The sequence below is a fragment of the Erythrolamprus reginae genome, chromosome 5 (genome assembly GCF_031021105.1).
Source record: "Erythrolamprus reginae isolate rEryReg1 chromosome 5, rEryReg1.hap1, whole genome shotgun sequence".
In the NCBI taxonomy this organism is placed as follows: domain Eukaryota; kingdom Metazoa; phylum Chordata; class Lepidosauria; order Squamata; family Dipsadidae; genus Erythrolamprus; species Erythrolamprus reginae.
Window position 1 is genome coordinate 4076891 of NC_091954.1, and position 24235 is coordinate 4101125.

The 24235-nt window shown below is 42.6% G+C and overlaps 1 protein-coding gene across 1 annotated transcript; it reads right to left on the minus strand.

Moving 5' to 3' along the window:
• Nucleotides 1-376: 376 nt before the first annotated feature.
• On the minus strand, nt 377-24017 carry PPIF (peptidylprolyl isomerase F). Its single transcript, XM_070752009.1, has 6 exons — nt 23627-24017; nt 13249-13279; nt 11603-11691; nt 8477-8573; nt 6990-7065; nt 377-3616 (listed from the first exon to the last, which is right to left on the minus strand). Exons 1-6 carry the CDS (start codon nt 23834-23836, stop codon nt 3484-3486), a joined length of 636 nt encoding a protein of 211 aa, XP_070608110.1. The 5' UTR covers nt 23837-24017; the 3' UTR covers nt 377-3483.
• Nucleotides 24018-24235: the final 218 nt, after the last annotated feature.

Genomic DNA, 24235 nt, shown 5'->3' on the forward strand with positions numbered 1-24235 from the left:
AAGTCTCCCGGAAGCTAAGACGAGGAAATGTGACGAAGCGAATGTAGCGCTTGGCTTCACTGTGACTATGGTGGGAGACAAGGAAAGACCGGTATGTTGACTGGGTTTAAAAATGTTGGCAGGGGACAGTATGAAGTCAAATAAATTACGGTGCCACTTAAACACATTACACCCCAATCATGCTGATAAGCCGCTTGAGTTTTTTCAGCGAAAATGTGCTGAATATTGCAAACAATCATCCTGGCAAAGAGTTGGGGGGGCACAAAATGTTTATTTCTTCCTGGGGGGGGAATAGCAGAAAATAATTGAGAAACACTGCTTTACGGGATTAAGGGACTGCTTCTTTTTAACCTAAGAAAGACATAAAACCATCTTCTTCTATCAAAGGTATTTAATATATTACATACTTAGAACAAACATGTCATTAAAAAATACCGTTTTATTATCGATAGAGGACACGAGCCAAAACAGTTCAAAAAAATGAGAAAATTGTGGATCAAAATTTCACATTGGTTGTTAGGCTTTTCCCATATAACGAGTCTCAACCAATGACCGCAACTAAATAAAAAAAATAAAAAATAAAAAAAACCCTTCATGATGTGACTTCCACCATTTTATGACCCATTTTCACCACAATTGTCACAATTTCCTTGCGGGCTCCCACGCGAACGTTAGAAGCCAACTGTGATCTACGAGGGTTGCCCAGAAAGTAATGCACCACATTCTTTTCTTCAACAATTATTTATTGAACACAATGAAACTTACACACAGGAATGATGTTTCTTCTACACTATTTTTCCATGTAATCTCCGTCCCATTCTATGGGTTTTCTCCAGCGAGACACAAAGGCGCATAGGCCCTGTTGGTACCACTCCTTGTTCTAATGGCCTCACCCTCTGTTCTTCTGTTCTGTTCTAATAGCCTTACCCTCTGCGCCCTGCGACTAACCGTACTTCTGTCAACTGCAGAGTGTCCATAAACTATACACAAACATTTGTGAATGTTCCCAACAGTTTCTTTCTCCAGTGAGAAATTCAGTGATGATACGCCGCTTGTAACGTACATCACTTACAGACACCATTTCGAAACACTGCTGTAGCTACGCTATCTGTCTGAAGAAACGCAAAATTTACACACACACTCCTGACAATTCAAATAATGTACAGTGGCACCTCTTCTTATGAATGCCTCTACTTAAGAACTTTTCTAGATAAGAAACGGGTGTTCAAGATTTTTTTGCCTCTTCTTAAGAACCGTTTTCTACTTAAGAACCCGAGCCCGGAAAAATTTCTCAGGAAATTTGAGAGCGGCATGAAGGCCCGGCCAGTTTCCTGCCATTCCACCTTTAATCCTGGCCATCTTGGGCTTTTCTGGGCTGCCAGAGGAGCCTTTCGGTGGCGCTTAAGGAGGCGTTGGCAGACCAGAGCGAACAAAACATTTCCCTTTCTCTGGCCGCTTGGAGAGGAAATAAACCTGCCAGCACCCAGAGAAAAGAAACGCTCCTTTCGCTCTGGGCAGCGACTGTCCTCCTCCTTTTCTTCCTCCTCCTCCTCTCACCCAAATTCTGAGCTTTTATTTCTTTCCTAATGAGTTTGCACGCATTATTTGCTTTTACATTGATTCGTATGGGAAAAATTGCTGCTACTTACAAACATTTCTACTTAAAAACCTGGTCACGGAATGAATTAAGTTCTTAAGTAGAGGGACCACTGTATATCTAAAGTTTTGCATTTGTACCATTACGGTAGGCTGAGAAAAAAAAATTGTGGAGCACTACTTTCTGGGCGACCCTCGTACGTGAGCACCCAAAACAGTCATGTGGTTGGAGGGGGGGGGAGATGCGATGGTCGTAACTTGGAGGATGGGTTGGAAGTCACTTTATTCAGCACCGCTATAATTTTGAACTGTACACATGAAGTCGAAGATACCTGTATAAGGCAGCATTTTCAACCTTCAGCAAAATGACCATTAGAGTTTGTAAATTCACATAAAAAGGGTCATCACATTTCAAAATCTGATAAAAGGCGCACATATATGGCTTCGATGTTTAACTCTGCTCGCTTAATGGAGACATGTACAATCAGTTAGAGACTAGAGCATGGGTATTTTCAGTTTGCCTTCAACAGGATTCAAGGTGACTGCTTGCGTCAACAATTCAAGTTCCTCATAAGCCCCCGGCATAGAGTCATTTTCTATACCGCCTGGGTTTAGGTATTTCTGTTTTAACTGGATGTGGCAAGCTTAAAAGGGCAAATAATTGAATTAGTAATCCAGTGACAATCTTAGTCTCAAAGCTGTGCCCAGCAGCTTGGCAGCTATTTAATCTACTTTTAAATAAAGCAAAATGCAGTTCCAATGCTGGTTCTGATACAGAATTGTAAGAGGAGAAATATACCATTGAGTATATACGTTCACCATGCTATATTTACAATGGTGGATATACCAGTGGGTAGGCAGTTATCCCTGATGCTTAAATTCAAGTCAAAATTACATCTGAATTAAGTAACTTACTTTTCTTTCTTTCTTTCCTTCTTTCTTTCCCTTCGTTCTTTCCTCCCTTCCTTTTTTCTTTCTTTCTTTCCCTTTGTTCTTTCTTCCCTTCCTTCCTTTTTTCTTTCTTTCTTTCCTTCCTTCTTTCTTTCTTTTCCTTCATTCTTTCCTCCCTTCCTTTTTTCTTTCTTTCTTTCTCTTCATTCTTTCCTCCCTTCCTTTTTTCTCTTTCCTTCCTTCTTTCCCTTCGTTCTTTCCTCCCTTCTTTTTCTTTCTTTCCCTTCATTCTTTCCTCCCTCCCTCCCTTCCTTTTTTCTTTCTTTCTTTCTTTCCCTTCGTTCCTTCCTCCCTTCCTTTTCTTTCCCTCTTTCTTTCTTTTTTCCCAAGTTAATAAAAACATTCTGCTTGTTCTGGTACCACATTCCTAAATTCAGATTCTAAGAGCAGCACATTCCTTGCAAGCACCAATTCTAAGCAGCCCAAACAAACATAATCATTTTGATCCAGGCACAGAAGCAGTTTCAGAACAAACTGTAGAAAATCTATTAATTCCACCTTTGCGGCTTGGAGGGTTTTTCAGTCTTCCAAGTCAGGGAGACACGAAGAGATTTAACTGAAAGTCAATATATTCTTTTAAGAGTTTGTGTTTGAAGTTTACAGGGGGAGAAGCTACTATGAAGCCATCTTGACTTAATGGCCCACACAATCCTACGTCTACTTGTAATGAGAAAAATTCAAGTACCAACAATCCAGTTCTCACATTTTCGGCTACTAAGCTACTGTGGATAGAAAATTTAATTTGGGTATTTAAAAAAGTGATAGACGCTATTGAAATTAAGAGTTCAACGTGGCTCAAATGACAACTGGACTTCTTCGTCTACTTCAGCGGGTGTCCAAGGGGATTAATTGAGAAATCACAAAGTAAATAGTTTTGAGGCTATTTTCTGCATCTCTGATTCTTCAAACACGTCTTGAGGTCACAGGTTGAACTGTTCACAGCTGGCCACAGTCGGTAATGACTATCTTCTTTGAAGTCTTCCCACTCTTTGACCCAAAGCTTTCAATTTTTTTCACAACGTCCATCCCTTCTTTGACGTGGCCAAACACAACGTGCTTTCCATCCAGCCTGCAATACAAACAAAAAACCCCGACAAATAACAGAATGTTGGAATAACAGAGCTTGAAGGGGCCTTCCTTCCACTTACAAACTCGCGCCTCCGAAACTGTAACCGGAAAAGGCAGGGAGAAGCCTCCGTGGGGCCTCTCTAGGAATCTCCTGGAAGGAAACAGGGCCGGAAAAGGTGGGGAGAAGCCTCCATGGGGCCTCTCTAGGAATCTCCTGGGAGGAAACAGGGCCAGAAAAGGTGGGGAGAAGCCTCCGTGGGGCCTCTCTAGGAATCTCCTGGGAGGAAACAGGGCCAGAAAAGGTGGGGAGGAGCCTCCGTGGGGCCTCTCTAGGAATCTCCTGGGAGGAAACAGGGCCAGAAAAGGTGGGGAGAAGCCTCCGTGGGGCCTCTCTAGGAATCTCCTGGGAGGAAACAGGGCCAGAAAAGGCAGGGAGAAGCCTCCGTGGGGGCCTCTCTCGGAATCTTCTGGGAGGAAACAGGGCCAGAAAAGGCAGGGAGAAGCCTCTGTGCAGCCTCTCTAGGAATCTCCTGGGAGGAAACAGGGCCAGAAAAGGTGGGGAGAAGCCTCCGTGGGGCCTCTCTAGGAATCTCCTGCGAGGAAACAGGGCCAGAAAAGGTGGGGAGAAGCCTCCATGGTGCCTCTCTAGGAATCTCCTGGGAGGAAACAGGGCCAGAAAAGGCAGGGAGAAGCCTCCGTGGGGCCTCTCTAGGAATCTCCTAGGAGGAAACAGGGCCAGAAAAGGCTGGGAGAAGCCTCCATGGGGCCTCTCTAGGAATCTCCTGGGAGGAAACAGGGCCTCCACTCTCCCTCTAGATTCCCCAATCGCACACATTATTTGCTTTTACATTGATTCCTATGGGGAAAATTGCTTCTCCTTACAAACATTTCTACTTAAGAACCTGGTCACGGAACGAATTAAGTTCGTAAGTAGAAATACCAATGTATATTAAAATTTAAATAAGATCAGCCCTGGAAAAAACTTAGACAAGCCCTGTACTTTGGCAGGAAGGCTAACTGACAGGCAGGATCATCAGAAAAGCAATTCTTTTGCAACAGAAAGCTGGAATGTTGACAGAGCTCAAAGGCTGGTCAGCAGAGCAATCCCTGCTCCCAAAAGTCTAGAGGTCATTGATCAGCAGGGCGGTCTTTGACTAAGCTCTAGCTGACCAAACAAAATCAGAGATAACTTGGGGCTACCTTTGAAAAGTGTTCGGAAACTTCAGATCATGCAGAATGCAGCTACGAGAGCAATCATGGGCTTCCCCAAATATGCCCATGTCACACCAACACTCCGCAGTCTGCATTGGTTGCCGATCAATTTCCGGTCACAATTCAAAGTGTTGGTTATGACCTATAAAGCCCTTCATGGCACCGGACCAGAATATCTCAGGGACCGCCTTCTGCTGCGCGAATCCCAGCGACCAGTTAGGTCCCACAGAGTGGGCCTTCTCCGGGTCCCGTCAACTAAACAATGTCGTTTGGCGGGACCCAGGGGAAGAGCCTTCTCTGTGACGGCCCCGGCCCTCTGGAATCAACTCCCCCCAGAGATTAGAATTGCCCCCACCCTTCTTGCCTTTCACAAGCTTCTTAAAACCCACCTCTGTCGTCAGGCATGGGGGAATTAAGATATTCTTTCCCCCTAGGCTTCTACAATTTATGTATGGTACGTTTGTATGTATGTATGATTGGTTTTAAAATAAGGGGTTTTAGCTTCTTTAGTATTGGATTGTCGCATGTTGCTTTTATCACTGTTGTTAGCCGCCCTGAGTCTACTGAGAGGGGCCGCATACAAATCCAATAAAATGAAATGAATGAAATGAAATAATTTAAAAAAGAAATCAAAAGGCCGAGTTTGTCCTCCACCACCCCACCCACCTCAGGCCCAACCTGTAGTTCTTTTTGTGACAACCCCTTAAATATTGGAAGACTGCTATCAAGTCAAAGAATCCCCATTCCTTCTTTTCATTAAACTAGATGCCCCCAATTCCCAACCCACTAATGTTTTAAGTCTCCAGGCCTTTAATCATCTTACCGTATTTTTCGGAGTATAAGACGCACGGTGAGTCTCTGCTCACAGTCGCTCATGCCCTACAGGGGGCTACCTTTGGTTGTTTTTAAAAAAATAATGATAGGGTTTTATATGTTTTTTAATATTAGATTTGTTCTACTACTATATTGTTTTTATTATTGTTGTGAGCCGCCCCGAGTCTTCGGAGAGGGGCAGAATACAAATCTAATAAATAAATAAAAGAATGTTCCGGTAGCTATGACGATCTAGTGGGCCTACCTGCCCACCCCTGCCCTTTACTGGCCTGTTGTAATCATAGGTTCATAGGCACTGAACTTTGGGATAGAATATTGATGAAGGGTGATGTTTTAGCCTAATGGGTGCTCTATAAACCTTATTATTATTATTTATTATTATTATTTATTAGATTTGTATGCCATCCCTTTCCGTAGACTCGGGGCAGCTCACAACACAATAAAAACAGTTCATGACAAATCTAATAATTTACAATTTAAAATTTAAAATAGTTAAACAAAACCCAATTTTTAAGCAGACATACCTACAGACATACCATACATAAATTATATAGGCCCGGGGGAGATCAATTCCCCCATGCCTGACGATAAAGGTAGGTTTTGAGGAGTTTACAAAAGGCAAGGAGGGTAGGGGCAGTTCTAATCTCTGGGGGGAGCTGGTTCCAGAGAGTCGGGGCCGCCACAGAGAAGGCTCTTCCCCTGGGGCCCGCCAACCGACATTGTTTAGTTGACGGGACCCGGAGAAGGCCGACTCTGTGGGACCTAACCAGTCGCTGGGATTCGTGCGGCAGAAGGCGGTCCCGGAGATATTCTGGTCCGATGCCATGAAGGGCTTTATAGGTCATAACCAACACTTTGAATTGTGACCGGAAACCGATCGGCAACCAATGCAGACTGCGGAGTGTTGGTGTAACATGGGCATATTTAGGAAAGCCCATGACTGCTCTCGCAGCTGCATTCTGCACGATCTGAAGTTTCCGAACACTTTTCAAAGGTCGCCCCATGTAGAGAGCGTTACAGTAGTCGAACCTCGAGGTGATGAGGGCATGAGTGACTGTGAGCAATGACTCCCGGTCTGAATGAATGAATGAATGAATGTATGTTCCGGTAGCTATGACGATCTACTGGGCCTACCTGCCCCACCCCTGCCCTTTACCGGCCTGTCCTTTTTCCGCTGATTTGCATGGCAGAGCAGGTGGCCCCGTGTCAGCTGTGTTTCTCCCCAGCAGTAACGTGGAAGGTACGTTTTCGTAACACTGCACATAAAGCACATGATCACCGAACCGGTTGTTAAACCAGTAGGATCCCACGACTGCCTTAATACTTACCAGTCTGTTTTGGCCGTGCAAATGAAGAACTGAGATCCGTTTGTGTTGGGGCCGGCATTGGCCATTGAGAGAATGCCTGCAAGAAACAAGAGAGGAATTTAACCTGTATATTTCACCAGAAGAGCCCTTCACTCCTCCACGGGAACAGAATACCATACGAAAATAGACTAACAATCCTGGGTCTAGAAAGCTTAGAACTACGGTGCCTAAAACACGATTTAAGTATTTCCCACAAGATCATATGCTGTAATGTCCTACTGGTCAATGACTACTTCAGCTTCAACCGCAACAACACAAGAGCACGCAACAGATTCAAACTTAATATTAACCGTTCCAAACTTGACTGTAAAAAATATGATTTTAACAATCGAGTTGTCGAAGCGTGGAACTCATTACCGGACTCAATTGTGTCAACCCCTAACCCCCAACAATTCTGGGAGTTGAAGTCCAGATTCCTTCAAGTTGCCATGGTTGGGAAACACTGATCTACGTAACAAGCCATCGTTTGATTTGGAGACTTTGGCCTGCCACATATTATGCATTGGGCAGTATTCGTGCTATGGGAATTTGGGAAGGATTGTTGCATGAGGGAAGTAGAAACATAGCCATAACAAGTTCCGTCTAGAGTCTCAAGGTCATCCTTCGTTCCACACCTACCTGGAAGTTGATGGGAGCAACGGACACACTGGTACGAAGGAGACTGGTCAACGTGATGAACTTGTGGGTGTGGGAACAAGGGAATGAACTTTAAACTGGGTGGGGAAACCCTGGTAGCCTTAGATTCGGGTTACTCTCAGATGTGCCAACATGGTTTTGCTAATACCCAGTGTTCCCTCGACTTTCGCAGGGGATGCGTTCCAAGACTGCCCGCGAAAGTCGAATTTCCGTGAAGTAGAGATGCGGAAGTAAATACACTATTTTTGGCTATGAACAGTACCACAAGCCTTCCCTTAACACTTTAAACCCCTAAACTGCAATTTCTCATTCCCTTAGCAACCATTTAGATTATTACTCACCATTTTTATTTATTAAAGTTTATTAAAAAAAATATTCATTAAAGGCGGACGAAAGTTTAGTGATGACATATGACGTCATCGGGCGGGAAAAACCATGGTACAGGAAAAACCCCACAAAGTATTTTTTAATTAATATTTTTGAAAAACCGTGGTATAGACTTTTCGCGAAGTTCGACCCCGCGAAAATTGAGGGAACACTGTAAATCGGAACTTTGAGGAACGTTATGCCTCGGACTCCGATTTAATTTCAGATGCTATTTGCAACCCTGACCAGTGGTGGGTTTCAATCATTTTCGCTACCGGATTGCTATTGGGAGCGTACGCGGTGCTTCTGCACATGTGCAGAAATGTTTAGGCGGGTAGGCGGAGCCATCCACCGCCATTACCGGTTTCCCCAATCCGGTGTGAACCAGTAGCGATCCACCACTGTAATGCCGACATCCAGAAGGATGGACGGGAAAATGTACTTACCGGCTCCAACATGTTTAAGAATGAAATTTTCATCGGGAAAGCGACTGCCGTATATAGATTTCCCTCCCGTACCGTTGTGTTTCGTAAAGTCACCCGCCTGGGGGAGGGGAGGAAATATTTGTGTCAAATTACATACACATATTAAAGAAATGAAATCCTAGAAGATTGAAATTTTCAGCAATCGGATGTCCTTTATGTTTATAACAAAAGTTTTCACCACGGTTGTGAAGTCATAGAGGGCTGTTTCATCACCTTCAATCACCTTCATTAGAAAGAGCACGGGTTTTTTTCTATCACTCTCTGTTTTCTCACCTTCAATTATTTTTATTTTTATTTCATTAGAAAGAACACTTTTTATTCTATCATATATGTTGTTTTTGTGATGGTTTCTTTTCAAATAAGGCTTCAATTTCACCTGGTCCACTTGACAAAGAATGACCTTATTCTATTTTATTCTATTTCTAATTCTTCTATTCTATTCTATTTCTAATTCTTCTATTCTATTCTATTCTATTCTATTTCTAATTCTAATTCTTCTATTCTATTCCATTCCACTCCACTCTTATTCCTATCCCTATTCCCATACATTTAACAATTCCCTTTTATAAAAAACATACCGAAATGTACGATTTATTGACTTTTAGAAGGTCTGCTCAACTCAGTGAGAATTTTTGGCATGGTTCAAGGATATCAGAAGTAGCTCCTTAAACAATGAAATCAATTATGAGACATCACCTATATAACAAACAATGTTGTTTGGCGGGCCCCAGGGGAAGAGCCTTCTATGTGGCGGCCCCGGCCCTCTGGAATCAACTCCCCCCAGAGATTAGAACGGCCCCCACCCTCCTTGTCTTTCGCAAATTACTCAAGACCCACCTTTGTCGCCAGGCATGGGGGAGTTAGGATCTTCCTTCCCCCTAGGCCATTACAAGTTATGCATGGTATGTTTGTGTGTATGTTTGGTTTTTATAATAAGGGTTTTTAGTTGTTTTATTAAATTGGATTGTTACATGTTGTTTTTTATCATTGTTGTTAGCCGCCCTGAGTCTACAGAAGGATGTGTAAACAAATCACATCAAAGCTGGCAGTCCATTGGCTCCGTGCATCATTTATGGGAGTCAACAACCAATTTTGGGAGGTTGGAATTGCATAGGAATTGGCTTCAGAGGCCTGCAAATCAATTTAATGCATTATGGGCAAACTCTGTATGCCTCACTCCCCAAATTTAACATGCCTGGAAGCACACCTGTCATTTAATGAGGCTGACAGATCAAAGTGCTCTACCTTTAATTGTTTTAATTAGCTCTGCCACCCAGAGCTTAAGTGTAAATTGTGGAATGACAGACATTGTTATTACAGGCTCTTTATAAAACACACTTAAATACGACTTACTTTTAAGTGGCAGGGCTATTTAGGAAGCCTGACAACAGAGTTCAAATATATCCAGAATGTGGGATGCATTACACATTTCCACTGGACTTCTGATGATATTTGCAGGTGAGGTCATTTATGAATGATCTAAGCAATTATCTTCAAGACTACAGTTTCTGATATTATTATTATTATTATTATTATTATTATTATTATTAATTAGATTTGTATGCCGCCCCTCTCCGCAGACTCGGAGGTAGACTGGCTAGTTGCTCTATGTATTGGGGTGGGTTAGCTTCTGCAAAACGCTACTCCAACAGGGATAGAAACAAGGAAGATTGACGGCAGAAAAAGACCTCCTGGTCCATCTCGTCTGCCCTTATACTATTTCCTGTGTTTTATCTTAGGATGGATATGTGTTTATCCCAGGCATGTTTAAATTCAGTGACTGTGGATTTACCAACCACGTCTGCTGGAAGTTTGTTCCAAGGATCTACTACTCTTTCAGTAAAATAATATTTTCTCGTGTTGCTATTGATCTTTCCCCCAACTAACTTCAGATTGTGCCCCCTTGTTCTTGTGTTCACTTTCCTATTAAAAACACTTCCCTCCTGGACCTTATTTAACCCTTTAACATATTTAAATGTTTCGATCATGTCCCCCCTTTTCCTTCTGTCCTCCAGACTATACAGATTGAGTTCATTAAGTCTTTCCTGATATGTTTTATGCTTAAGACCTTTCACCATTTTTGTAGCCCATTTTTGTAGATGACTTAACAATTAACTTAACAAACGTGTTACTAACACATGATTCTCTTAACAACCATGGGAAGGACGGTGGTAAAATGGACAAAACTCACTTAACTATTCCACCCCCCACCCCCCGGGAAAACATGTTGCTTCTCATCGAAGACACTTCAGAACTGAAGAAGCTTCTTGGATGAAAAGCAAAATATTTTCAAGGAACCCCCACTCCTCCCCAAGAAAATCCAGTTGCCTTTTAAAAGACTTGGATGTGGGGAGAATATTTCCATTAGATATCTATTTATGGTTAGTGACCAGACAAAAGGAGGTCTCTTTTCTTCCCTATCCAGTTCCAAGCTTGGCGACTGAAAGTGATCGCAAGGTGTCTTCCCGTCTTATTTCGAGCCATTAAGGTGTCTTTCGCGGCCGGGGTGGGCTGCTACGGGTTAGGGCTGGCTCGGCAAACCCCAAATCCCACCCCTGGCTGGCCCCACCCACCCCTCCCCTCCTAGGAGTCTCCACACGGCCCATTTTGGATACAAGGTAAGTGTAGTGGTCATGCGGTGGCTTGGGGAGGCGGGAAAATGTATCTTCTGGAAGTCCCAGAAATCCGAAAACTGGCTCATTTCTGACCTCCGGGAGGGCTCTGGAGCCCAGGGGAAGCTGTTTTTGCCCTCCCAGAAGCTCAAGGAAAACCTCTGGAGCTTGGAGAAGGTGAAAAATGGCCCTCAAGAATGGGCTTGTTTCTGGCCTCCAGACCCCAGGGGAGGTCATTTTCACCTTCCCAGGGGCTTGAGGAAAGTCTCCGGAGCCTAGGGAAGCCGAAAACCGCCCCCTCAGTGGTGCAGAAGGCTAAGCCACGCCCACCATGGCCACACCCACCCAGCAACCAGGCAGAAAACCCGTTGTTGAAATTTTTGAACTCCACTTCCTACTTTCGCTCCATTACCTAAAGCCACTTGTGTCTGATTCACAATTAACTTTGCAAAACGGACGTTTGGGATTTTATTACCTGGCACATGAACGAAGGGATCACTCGATGGAAGGTGGATCCTTTGTACCCGAAGCCCTTTTCCCCAGTGCATAAAACTCTAAAATTTTCTAAAGGGAAAAAAAAGAGCAACATTTATTGCAAAGAAACGACAGCATATGATAATGCAGATAATATATGGCAAGGGCTGCAGAAGCCCTGAAAAACAAAATACAGGCAGTCCTTGTTTAGTGATTGCTTTGTTTAGTGACCGTTATAACAGGGATTCGAAAAGTTCACTTGGTGACCAATCCTCACATTTTACGACCTTTCCAAGTCTGTGATGAGTGAGATTATAAAAACAGCAACCATTTCCCTTATCAAATGCTTTCTGATTGAGGTCACTAAACAAGGATAAAAAAATCAATTTAATGTATCTCTATATTGTCTGTTTGTCTGTATCTATCTATCTATCTATCTATCTATCTATCTATCTATCTATCTATCTATCTATCTATCTATCTATCAGCAATCTATCAATCTACTATCAATTTACTATCCTCTATCATCCATCACCTATCTCTGTCTATCTTCTATCAATCAATCATCTATCAATCTGCTATCCTCTATCATGCATCATCCATCCATCCATCCTTCTATCCATCCATACATCTATCATCTATCTAATCATTTATCTGTTCATTCATCATCCATCATCTATCTATTCATCCAGAACTTTTCAAAACAACCAGAGTATTTATTTATTTATTTATTTATTGCTTAGATTTGTATGCCGTCCCTCTCCGAAGACTCGGGGCGGCTCACAACACGTGGAAACAAATCATAAATAATCTAACAAATTTAAAATTAAAAGATTTAAAAGACCCCATATGCTAACAGACATACACACAAGCATACCATATATAAATTAAACGTGCCCAGGGGAAGATGTCTCAGTTCCCCCATGCCTGACGGCAAAGGTGGGTTTTAAGGAGTTTACGGAAGGCAGGAAGAGTAGGGGCAGTTCTAATCTCCGGGGGGAGTTGGTTCCAGAGGGCCGGTGCCGCCACAGGGAAGGCTCTTCCCCTGGGGCCCGCCAACCGACATTGTTTAGTTGACGGGACCCGGAGAAGGCCCACTCTGTGGGACCTGATCGGTCGCTGGGATTCGTGCAGCAGAAGGCGGTCCCGGAGATATTCTGGTCCAATGCCATGAAGGGCTTTAAAGGTCATAACCAACACTTTGAATTGTGACCGGAAACTGATCGGCAACCAATGCAGACTGCGGAGTGATGGTGAAACATGGGCATACCTGGGGAAGCCCATGACTGCTCTCGCAGCTGCATTCTGCACGATCTGAAGTTTTCGAACACTTTTCAAAGGAAAGGAAAAAAGTTCCCAGAATTTGGACTGCCTCTTTGCTATCTTGCTCTTTTAACACACCTTTTTAATATCCCCAGATCCATAAATCATCAATTCTTGTTCTTTTTTTTCCCTGCAAAAAGTCCCCATCAGCTTCCAGTCCTTGGCAGTTGGTTACCGGATCACTAAACAATTACCTATGATTATTTAAACATCCATATGATTTTAAATAGAGAAATGGAATTCACTATTTAAAGGCATGTTCATTTTCTCACTGTGATGCTATCCGAGGAAATGTTTAAAAAACATCATTAAGAGTTTTCTTACCGGCTGTTTTTGGTACCACATCAGCTTTCAGCTGTCAAAAGAAGAAGAGCAGAAAAAAAACACATGTGAAATATACCACCACATTTCAAGGGGAAAAAAATTACACAGAGTTGTAACACATTTAATAGGAGATTTCAGAATGAATTCAGTCCTGAGCATAGCCAAATCTAACTCTCCTCAACTTTTAAGTGAAACTGTTTTAAACCATCGGGTTTCAAGGATATGCTTTATAAGGAAGACATGCTGGTTAAAAATATAGAATCTGAAATATAATTATAACATAATTCAGTAATTATTTCGGCTGCACTTGCCGTATGGATAGAAAAGAAGAAAAATTGGTCAAATCATCATTTTATTTACCAATAATACACTCAGAATCATGGTGAAAATCTAAAAAAAAAACCCCTACCCCAATAAAATAGGCGAATGCATCATTTCTTCCAGCTACTCCATTTCCATATTTATATTTGTAGTTTTCAGGAAGTCCTTGACTTACAACCATCCGATTAGTGACCATTCAAAGTTACAACACAAGTGTCAGAGTGAGATTTGGTTTCTGCGCAAAAATCTTGCGAGTGGGTGAGATTTTGGTGAATTTATTTATTTATTATTATTTTATTTATTTATTGGATTTGTATGTTGCCCTTCTCAGAGGACTCGGGGCGGCTCACAACATATCAAAAAGTACAAAACGGCATACATCTCAAAAGATCCAATTAATATGACTAAAAGAACTTAAAAACTCCAATGTAATTTTGGGGGAAAAAACACAATCATTCATCACCATTTGTTTATTCAATTTTTAAATGCCGCCCTTCACGTTAGACTCTTACAACATGTTACAACATTCACACCCTAAATACACTAAAACTAGGATGCTTGGCTGCATAGCTAGAGGTATAACAAGCAGGAAGAGGGAGATGGTGATCCCGTTATATAGAGCGCTGGTGAGACCACATTTGGAATAATACTGTGCTCAGTTCTGGAGACCTCACCTACAAAAAGATATTGACAAAATTGAACGGGTCCAAAGACGGGCTACAAGAATGGTGGAAGGTCTTAAGCATAAAACGTATCAGGAAAGACTTCACGAACTCAATCTGTAGAGTCTGGAGGACAGAAGGAAAAGGGGGGACATGATCGAAACATTTAAATATGTCAAAGGGTTAAATAAGGTTCAGGAGGGAAGTGTTTTTAATAGGAAAGTGAACACAAGAACAAGGGGACACAATCTGAAGTTAGTTGGGGGAAAGATCAAAGGCAACATGAGAAAATATTATTTTACTGAAAGAGGAGTAGATCCTTGGAACAAACTTTCAGCCGAAGTGGTTGGTAAATCCACAGTAACTGAATTTAAATGTGCCTGGGATAAACATAGATCCATCCTAAGATAAAATACAGGAAATAGTATAAGGGCAGACTAGATGGATCATGAGGTCTTTTTCTGCCATCAGACTTCTATGTTTCTATGTTTTGTTCCAAAAATTGCCAAAATCTCTTTAGAACCATAGAAACATAGAAGACTGACAGCAGAAAAAGACCTCATGATCTATCTAGTCTGCCCTTATATTATTTCCTGTATTTTATCTTACAATGGATATGTTACATTCGGTTACTGTGGATCTACCAACCACATCTGCTGGAAGTTTATTCCAAGGATCTACCACTCTTTCAGTAAAATAATATTTTCTCATGTTGCTTTTGATCTTTCCCCCAACTAACTTCAGATTGTGTTTTATGAGTTTGCTTCCAACGGAGAGGGGCGGCATACAAATTTAACAAATAAATAAATTTAATAAATAAATAAACAGAAGCCAAATATCGCTTCGACGCATAAGCGCACCCTCCCATCCAGGTAGGAACTCAATACTAGTGGACACCTCTGGTCCAAAGCACCATTTCTCAACCCTGGCTACGTTTATTCTAAAATACACCTAATCATCTGGAATCATAATTCAATGCCTAAAGTACTGCACACATTTTTCTTTCTTTGTGCAGGAAACAGAAACAGCTTCTACATTTTTTTCATGCAGAACCTTGCAGTAATTCCTCCTCCTTTTTCAGGCAGCACTTAACCTCTTGCACAATCCCAACACCTTCAAGGGTGTTAAAAATAAGCCGCAAAGTGATGTCTGGAATTTCAAGTAAAACAAGCAGAAAGGCCTCAGACCAGACAAACTAAAATGAGCGCTGAAGGGGCGAGGAAATTTCACAGCTTTAATTTCCCTATTCGTCTAAAGCCGGTGTCAAATACAGTGATACCTCGTCTTATGAACTTAATTGGTTCCGGGACAAGGCTTGTAAGGTGAAAAGTTTGTAAGACGAAACAATGATTCCCATAGGAATCAATGGAAAAGGGATTAATGCGTGCAAGCCCAAAACTCACCCCTTTTGCCAGCCGAAGAGCCCGTTTTTGCCCTGCTGGGATTCCCCTGAGGCTCCCCTCCATGGGAAACCCCACCTCCGGACTTCCGTTGCCAGCCGAAGAGCCCGTTTTTGCCCTGCTGGGATTCCCCTGATGCTCCCCTTCATAGGAAACCCCACCTCCGGACTTCCGTGTTTTTGTGATGCAGCAGCGCAAAAACGGGTGCTTCTCTGGCAACGGAAGTCCGGAGATGGGGTTTCCCAGCAAGGGGAGCCTCAGCGAAATTGCAGCATCACAAAAACACGGAAGTCCGGAGGTGGTGATTCCCAGGGAGGGGAGCCTCAGGGGAATCCCAGCAGCGCAGAAACGGGTGCTTCGCTGGCAACAGAAGTCCGGAGGCGGGGCATCCCAGTGGTGGCAGCTTGGGTTTGTAAGATGAAAATAGTTTGGAAGAAGAGGCAAAAAAAACCTTAAACCCCAGGTTTGTATCTTGAAAAGTTTGTATGACGAGGGGTTTGTAAGACGAGGTATCACTGTACTTCCTTGCCTTATACATCTCTCTTCCCAGTAATTTTGAGAATTTAAAATGTGTCAAACAGTTGTAGGGTGGTAATTTGTATAAACATAACATGATTTTTGACAAATGTGCCTTTTCTTTTATGTACACTGAGAGCATCTGCACCAAGACAAATTCCTTGTGTGTCCAATCACACTTGGCCAATAAAGAATTCTGTTCTGTTCTATTCTATTATTGTTAATAAAGAAAAAGTAATGATAAAAAGTAATGATAAAAGACAATAGGACCATAGGACAGGGACGGTAGGCACAATGGTGCACTTATGCACGCCCTTTTGTACTTGTTGTAACCCATAAAAAATTATTTCCGTGAGTTGGGCAGGAATATTAATACAGTGATACCTCGTCTTACAAATGCCTCATCATCCAAACTTTTCGAGATACAAACCTGGGGTTTAAGATTTTTTTGCCTCTTCTTACAAACTATTTTCACCTTACAAACCCACCGCCGAAGCACCCATTTTTGCGCTGCTGGGATTCCCCCGAGGCTCCCCTCCATGGGAAACCCCACCTCCGGACTTCCATGTTTTTGTGATGCTGCAGGGGAATCCCAGTAGGGGAATCCCAGCAGGGGAATCCCAGCAGCGCAAAAATGGGCACTTCGCTGGCAACGGAAGTCCGGAGGTGGCGTTTCCCAGTGAGGGGAGCCTCAGTGAAATCACAGCATCGCAAAAACACAGAAGTCCGGAGATGGGGTTTCCCATGGAGGGGAGCCTCAGGGAAATCCCAGCAGTGCAAAAACAGGCGCTTCAGCTGGCAAAAGGGGTGAATTTTGGGCTTGCACGCATTAATCGCTTTTCTATTGATTCCTATGGGAAACATTGTTTCGTCTTACAAACTTTTCACCTTAAGAACCTCGTCCCGGAACCAATTAAGTTTGTAAGACAAGGTATCACTGTATTCCAAACCAGTTTAGCATCCTTGCTCAATTTAATAGCATGTGACAGTTTCTAGATGGTTATTCACAGCGACTTGAATGTGTCACCGGGTCAATTTATGACATAAGCCACACTGCACATGGTTCATGGGTGTGATTCTGCAAGTATTTACATGTGGATACATTACATCATAATGATTCAGAGAAAAAAACATTCCGGAAATTACCTTACACATGGCGTGTGGCATAACATTTGGATTCAACTCACGCCACCGAATGGAGGTGTGGGAGGGAATTCCAAGAATATTTTTAAATATCTAAGAATAATCCTGACATGTCACGTGGGAATGTGCCTGCAGGTAACTAAATGAGATATTCAAAACCTTCTCCCCCAGAAGAGAAGAAACAGGATGAAAGGGATCAGGAATTAAGGTTATTTTTTTGTTTTTAAAAAAATCAGATTTCAAAAATTTTGAAAATTTCAAATGCACTTTTTAAACTTCCTTTAAATCAGTTGAATGAGAAATCAGTTAGAATAGAATAACAGAGTTGGAAGGGACCTTGGAGGTCTTCTAGTCCAACCCCCTGCTTAGGCAGGAAACCCTACACCACTTCAGACAGATGGTTATTTATTCAGTATCTTCACAAAAACATAGAAACACAGAAGACTGACGGCAGAAAAAGACCTCATGGTCCATCTAGTCTGCCCTTATACTATTTCCTGTATTTTATCTTAGGATGGATCTATGTTTATCCCAGGCATGTTTAGAGTCAGTTACTGTGGATTTACCAACCACGTCTGCTGGAAGTTTGTTCCAAGGATCTACTACTCTTTCAGTAAAATAACATTTTCTCACGTTGCTTTTGATCTTTCCCCCAACTAACTTCAGATTGTGTCCCCTTGTTCTTGTGTTCCTATTAAAAACAGTTTCATCCTGGACCTTATTTAACCCTTTAACATATTTAAATGTTTCGATCATGTCCCCCCTTTTCCTTCTGTCCTCCAGACTATACAGATTGAGTTCATTAAGTCTTTCCTGATCAGTTTTATGCTTAAGACCTTCCACTATTCTTGTAGCCCGTCTTTGGACGCGTTCAATTTTGTCAATATCTTTTTGTAGGTGAGGTCTCCAGAACTGAACACAGTATTTCAAATGTGGTCTCACCAGCGCTCTATATAAGGGGATCACAATCTCCCTCTTCCTGCTTGTTATACCTCTAGTTATGCAGCCAAGCATCCCAGTGTTGGGGCATTCACAACTTCTGGAGGCAAGTTGTTCCCCTGGTTAATTGTTCTCACTGCCGGGAAATTTCTCCTTATTTCTTAAGTTGCTTCTTTTCTTGATTAGTTTCCACCCATTGCTTCTTGTCCTGCCCTCAGGTGTTTTGGAGCATGATGGATAAAAATCGTTTATTTTTATAAATGATTTTTAATTTTAAAAAAGGTTACGTTTAATAAAATTGACCAAATAAAGAAAGAAAAATTAGATCTGGAGAAGAACTAGACGTAGTAGGCCACTATGTTATAGCTTAGCCCAGTGATTTTCAACCTTTTTTGAGCCGCGGCACATTTTTTACATTTACAAAACCAAGGGGGCACAGTTGGGGGGCAGGCAGGCTAAAAAAAGCTTGGACAAAAAAATTCTCTCTTCCTCCCTTTCGCTCTATTTCTCTCTCCCTCTTTCTCTCCCTTCCTCTTTTTTTCTCTCTTCCTTCTTTCCTCTTTTTTGCTCTTTCTCTCTCCCTCCCTACCTCCCTCTATGTCTTTCTCTCTCCCACCTTCCCTCCCTCTCTCTTGCTTTCTTTCTTCCTCTCTCTGTTGCTTTCTTTCTCTCTTGCTCTCTTTCTCTCTTGCTTTCTTTCTCTCTTGCTTTATTTCTTTCTCTCTCTCTCTTGCTTTCTTTCTCTCTTGTTTTCTTTCTCTCTCTTGCTTTCTTTCTCTCTTGTTCTCTTTCTCTCTTTCTCTTTCTTTCTCTTGTTTTCTTTCTCTCTCTGAGCTTCGCGGCACACCTGACCATGTCTCGCGGCACACTAGTGTGCCACAGCACACTGGTTGAAAAACACTGGCTTAGCCAATGGATCTGAATGGAGGGTGATAAAAAAAAGGAAATTGAATGTTATGTTAGACTTTAGAGAATTTAGACTGAGTTTATTGTCACTTTGAATGTACACTAGTTGGCACACAATAAAGTGAAATTTCGCTGCATACAGGTTTGTACATAAACATGACAAGATAATAAACACAAAATTATGCATATACCCACATATACTGCTGAAAAAAATAAAGGGAACACTCAAAAGAACCCATCCTAGATCTGAATGAATGAAATATTCTCCTTGAATACTTTGTTCTGTACAAAGTTGGATGTGCACAACAGCAGGTGAAATTGATGGTCAATCCGTGTTGCTTCCTAAGTGGGCAGTTTGCTTTCACAGAAGTTTGGTTTACTTGGAGTTATATAGTGTTGTTTAAGTGTTCTCTTTATTTTTTTTGAGCAGTGTATATTATATGACACAGAGAAACAACACCTAAAAGCAACACCTAGAAACTTTATTGTCGGTCGTATCTTAGCATAGTCCCTCTACCTTCTAGAGACAACCCTCACTTCGCAAAAGACCTTGTAATACTCACATCAAATGACCTAAGTGCCAAAGCCCACTGCAACAACATCATCAAAAAAGCTTCAAGAGTTGTTAACCTAATCCTATGTAGCTTCTGCTCCAGTAATCTCACACTACTAACCAGAGCATCCAAAACGTTTGCCAGACCAATCCTCGAATACAGCTCATCTGTCTGGAACCCGCACTGCATTTCGGACATAAACACCCTAGAAAATGTCCAGAGATACTTTACTAGAAGAGCCCTCCACTCCTCCACTCGCAACAGAATACCCTACGCAACTAGAGTCACAATCCTAGGTTTAGAAAGCTTAGAACTACGTCACCTTAAACCCGGCTCATAAAATCACCGGCTACAACATCCTTCCTGTCAACGACTACTTCAGCTTCAACCACAACAACACACGAGCACACAACAGCACCCGAGTCTGCGGAGAGGGGCGGCATACAAATCTAAGTAATAAATAAAATAAATAAAAACAGATACAAACTTAAAGTAAACTGCTCCAAACTCGACTGCAGGAAATATGAATTTAGTAACCAAGTAGTTGATGCATGGAACTCGCTACCTGACTCTGTAGGATCATCACCTAACCCCCAAAACTTTAACCTTAGACTGTCCACTGTTGACCTCTCCCGATTCCTAAGAGGTCAGTGAGGGGCGTGCATAAGTGCACCAGGGTGCCTTCTGTCTCCTGTCCTTATGTTCCTCTTACCTTGCTCAAACACATTAAAACCTTCCCTACCATGAGGCCTACATCCCTTAAATCCCTTCCCAAACTTTTCACCTGTGAGAACCAATGCAGCCACCACCGATTGAGGCACCGCCATGTTAAATGTAAGCGGCAGATATTGGACAAGTTAAACAAAATGTTCATGTTTACTGAAAGAGTAGTAGATCCTTGGAACAAACTTCCAGCAGACGTAAATCCACAGTAACTGGATTTAAACATGCCTGGGATAAACATAGATCCATCCTAAGATAAAAATACAGGAAATAGTATAAGGGCAGACTAGATGGACCAGGAGGTCTTTTTCTGCAGTCAGTCTTCTATGTTTCTATGTTTCTTATGAATATAATTCGTTTCGTGACCAGGTTCTTAAGTAGAAAAGTTCGTAAGAAGCAGCAATTTTTCCCATAGGAATGGGAGGGCCTCATTTGCCAAAGGAAGCTTGGAACTGTATGGGTTGGAAACTTCCTGCAGTGGACAGACGATGGCTAAAATGATGATTTTTTTAAAACGTGGGACAAAAACACCCTGAAATGAGCCTTAATTTATTTTCTTAGCTGCCTCAACTGGAACAGAAGCATCGGGGTGACAACCTCTCTGCATTTTTGCCTTCTGCAAATCAACATTACAGGTGTGAATTTTCCAAAAGATGCCATAATTAATTCATGAGCCACCAGCCAAGTTTCAAAAGAAATCCAGTCATTTATTAAGAGCAATATTCCGACATTTACTCAAATGGAGTCAGCTCTGAGTTCATGTAATTTACGGCACCTCGTGACCCTGTCGCCCTTTACTCCTCCCTGGGCATGTCATAAATCACATTCTCCAAGGAACCACGTTGGTGGGGTTTTTATTATTATTATTATTATTATTATTATTATTATTATTATTATTATTTCAATACAACACAGCAAATGAGATCACTATGCTGGATTTCGTATTTCATCACCAGTCGGGCGCTTCCCAAGCACCTAGGACTGCGTGATGTAGCGGCGAATTATGTTTGCCGATCCCAGTAAAGCGGCCTTTTGCAATTGACAGATGGAGATTTTGTCAGTTCTGATGGTTTTCAAATGTCCACTGAGATCCTTTGGCACTGCGCCCAGCGTGCCAAGTACCACTGGGACCACTTTCATTGGCTTATGCCAGAGTCGTTGCATCATCATCATTATTATTATTATTATTATTATTATTATTATTATTATATTAGGGGAAAACCCCAATTCCTCTTCCAGAGTGGAATGCTTTGCCTCAAAATCAAGATTGTATTATTTTGTTGGGAAAATATACAGTAAGTACAAAAGCAACAGTACTCATTGAAAGCAACAGGACAGACTCTAACAAGTCCTGAGCCTAGAAAGCCTAGAACTACGGTGCATAAAACACAATTTGAGTATTGCCCACAAGATCATGTGCTGCAACGTCCTACCGGTCAATGACTACTTCAGCTTCAACCGCAACAACACAAGAGCACGTAACAGATTCAAACTTAATACAAACCGTTCCAAACTTGACTGTAAAAAATATGATTTCAACAATCGAGTTATCGAAGCGTGGAACTCATTACCGGACTCAATTGTGTCAACCCCTAACCCCCAACACTTCTCCCTTAGACTCTTCACGATTGACCTCTCCAGGTTCCTAAGAGCCAGTAAGGGGCGTACATAAGTGCACTGGTGTGCCTTTCGTCCCCTGTCCAATTGTCTTTCCTTTCTCTCACTTATCATATATATTTTCTTTCTTTCACATATCCTCTCCTCTAAGTTCACTTTTACCCTTATACTGTATATATTACTACATGTCTATTTTTCTTCCTATGTATTTGTGTATTGGACAAATGAATGAATAAATAAAATAAATAAATAAATGGTGGGGTTGAAAAGCAGGATTGATGCTTAAGAATGAGAAGAAGAATTAAAAACAGAAACCCAGATCTCCTTACACAGAGAAATAAAATAAGACTGGAGTAAATTCTCTTTACTATTGTGCCATTGACTTGGGTTTTTTTTCCTGGTCTGTTTTGGCCTCTGAAGTACCAATGTGACCTTTTTGTGTGAGTTGCCAGCCATTTGTTGAATGTCCTCTAACTGTAGAAACACAGACGGCCTCCTTGGGGCTGGTATTATGGGATGGGCAAAGGAGAACAGGGACCAAACAACCAGACTGCCACCAACTGGCAAAACACAATTGTGTAACTCTACACTGCTTCAGACAGATATTACCCAACACCTTCTTGAAAACCTCCAGTGTTGGAGCATTCACAAATTCTGGAGGCAAGCTGATCAATTGTTCTAACAGTCAGGAAATTTCTTCATAGTTCTAAGTTACTTCTCTCCTTGTTTAGTTTCCACCCATTGCTTCTTGTTCTACCCTCAGGTGCTTTGGAGAGTAGGTTGACTCCTTCTTCTTTGGGGCAACCCCTGAGATACTGGGAGACCGCTATCATGTCTCCCCTGGTCCTTCTTTCCATTAAACTAGCCATGCCCAGTTCCTGCAACCATTCTTCATATCTTTTAGCCTCTAGTCCCTAATTATCTTTGTTGCTCTTCTCTGCACCCTTTCTAGAGTCTCAACATCCTTTTATTATTATTAATTAAATTTGTATGCCTCCCCTCTCCGTAGATTCGAGGCGGCTCACAGCAGTAATAGAACACAATGTAGAATACAAATCTAATATTTAAAACTAAAAACCCATAACTTAAAAAACATACACACAACATACCATACATAAAACTATATACGCCTGGGGAAGATATTTCAGTTCCCCCCTGCCTGACATCAGAGGTGGGTTTTAAGAAGTTTCCAAAGGCAAGGAGGGTGGGGGCAATCCTAATCTCCGGGGGGGGGAGGAAGCTGGTTCCAGAGGGTCGGGGCCGCCACAGAGAAGGCTCTTCCTCCCCTGGGTACCATACCTGTGCATTTTGCTTTCTTTTGCCTAAATGTAGAACCTGACTTTTTTCCACCCTTGACTTTCATTTTAATGCAATTATTTCCATCATAATTGCACAGATCTCTTATGGCTCATTTCTGATTTCTAATTATTGACAGAAATTAGAAATGAGGACTCGTAAGAGATCTGTGCAATTATGATGGAAATAACTGAATGAAAATGAAATTCGACGGTTGAATAATAATGTTTATCTGTGGTTATTTTTATTTCGCCCCCTACTTTCAAGGGCACCTTGGCATTTCATCCAAAACCCCGCTTACCTCCAGCACGACGCGTCCCAGCGGCTGGTTGTCGGCGCCCACTTCCAGGAAGACCAGCGGGTTCGGCGAGGCGCTTCGGCCGCCGGTGCTGCAAGCCCGGCAGGCGGGTCCGGGGCCGCGGGCGCCTTCTGAGGAAAGAGCGGGGCTTCCCCGCGGAGGAGGCCGCGCCAAGAGGAGAGGCAGGCGGCTGGCCGAGCGCAGCGCCAGCATCTCGGCGGGGACGGCGGGAGACAAGGAGGCACCAGAAGCGGCAACGCTGAGCGGGAGACTCGGGGAAGAAGCACGACCGGCCCTGCACGCGGACTGAGGGCGACTGGCGAGGGCGGCGAGGCTGGCGGCCTTTATAAGCGCTTCCGGCCTGTCTCCGCAGCGCCCCGCCGGGGAGGGAAGGGAGGCCGGACGGCCTTGGGTTTGGCGGCGGGAGTTTTGAGGGGAAAGGGGAAGAGGAAGGAAGGAGAGGAAGAAGAAGGAAGGAGGAAAGAAGAGAAAGGGGAGGAGGGGAAAGAAGGAAGGAGGGAAGGAAGGAAAATAAGAAGGAAGGGGAAAGGAAGAGAAAGGGGAGGAAGAAGAAGGAAGGGGAAAAGAGAAAGGGGAGGGGGATGGAAGGAA

Excerpts from the sequence above, each read along its gene's own strand:
- PPIF (XM_070752009.1), bottom strand. The coding sequence starts at position 23,836 with ATGCTGGCGCTGCGCTCGGCCAGCCGCCTGCCTCTCCTCTTGGCGCGG. Across the intron at positions 11,692-13,248 it reads TGTGGTACCAAAAACAGCCG|AAAATTTTAGAGTTTTATGC; the intron begins GTAAGAAAACTC and ends TTTTCCCTTTAG. Across the intron at positions 3,617-6,989 it reads TGCACGGCCAAAACAGACTG|GCTGGATGGAAAGCACGTTG; the intron begins GTAAGTATTAAG and ends TTTGTATTGCAG.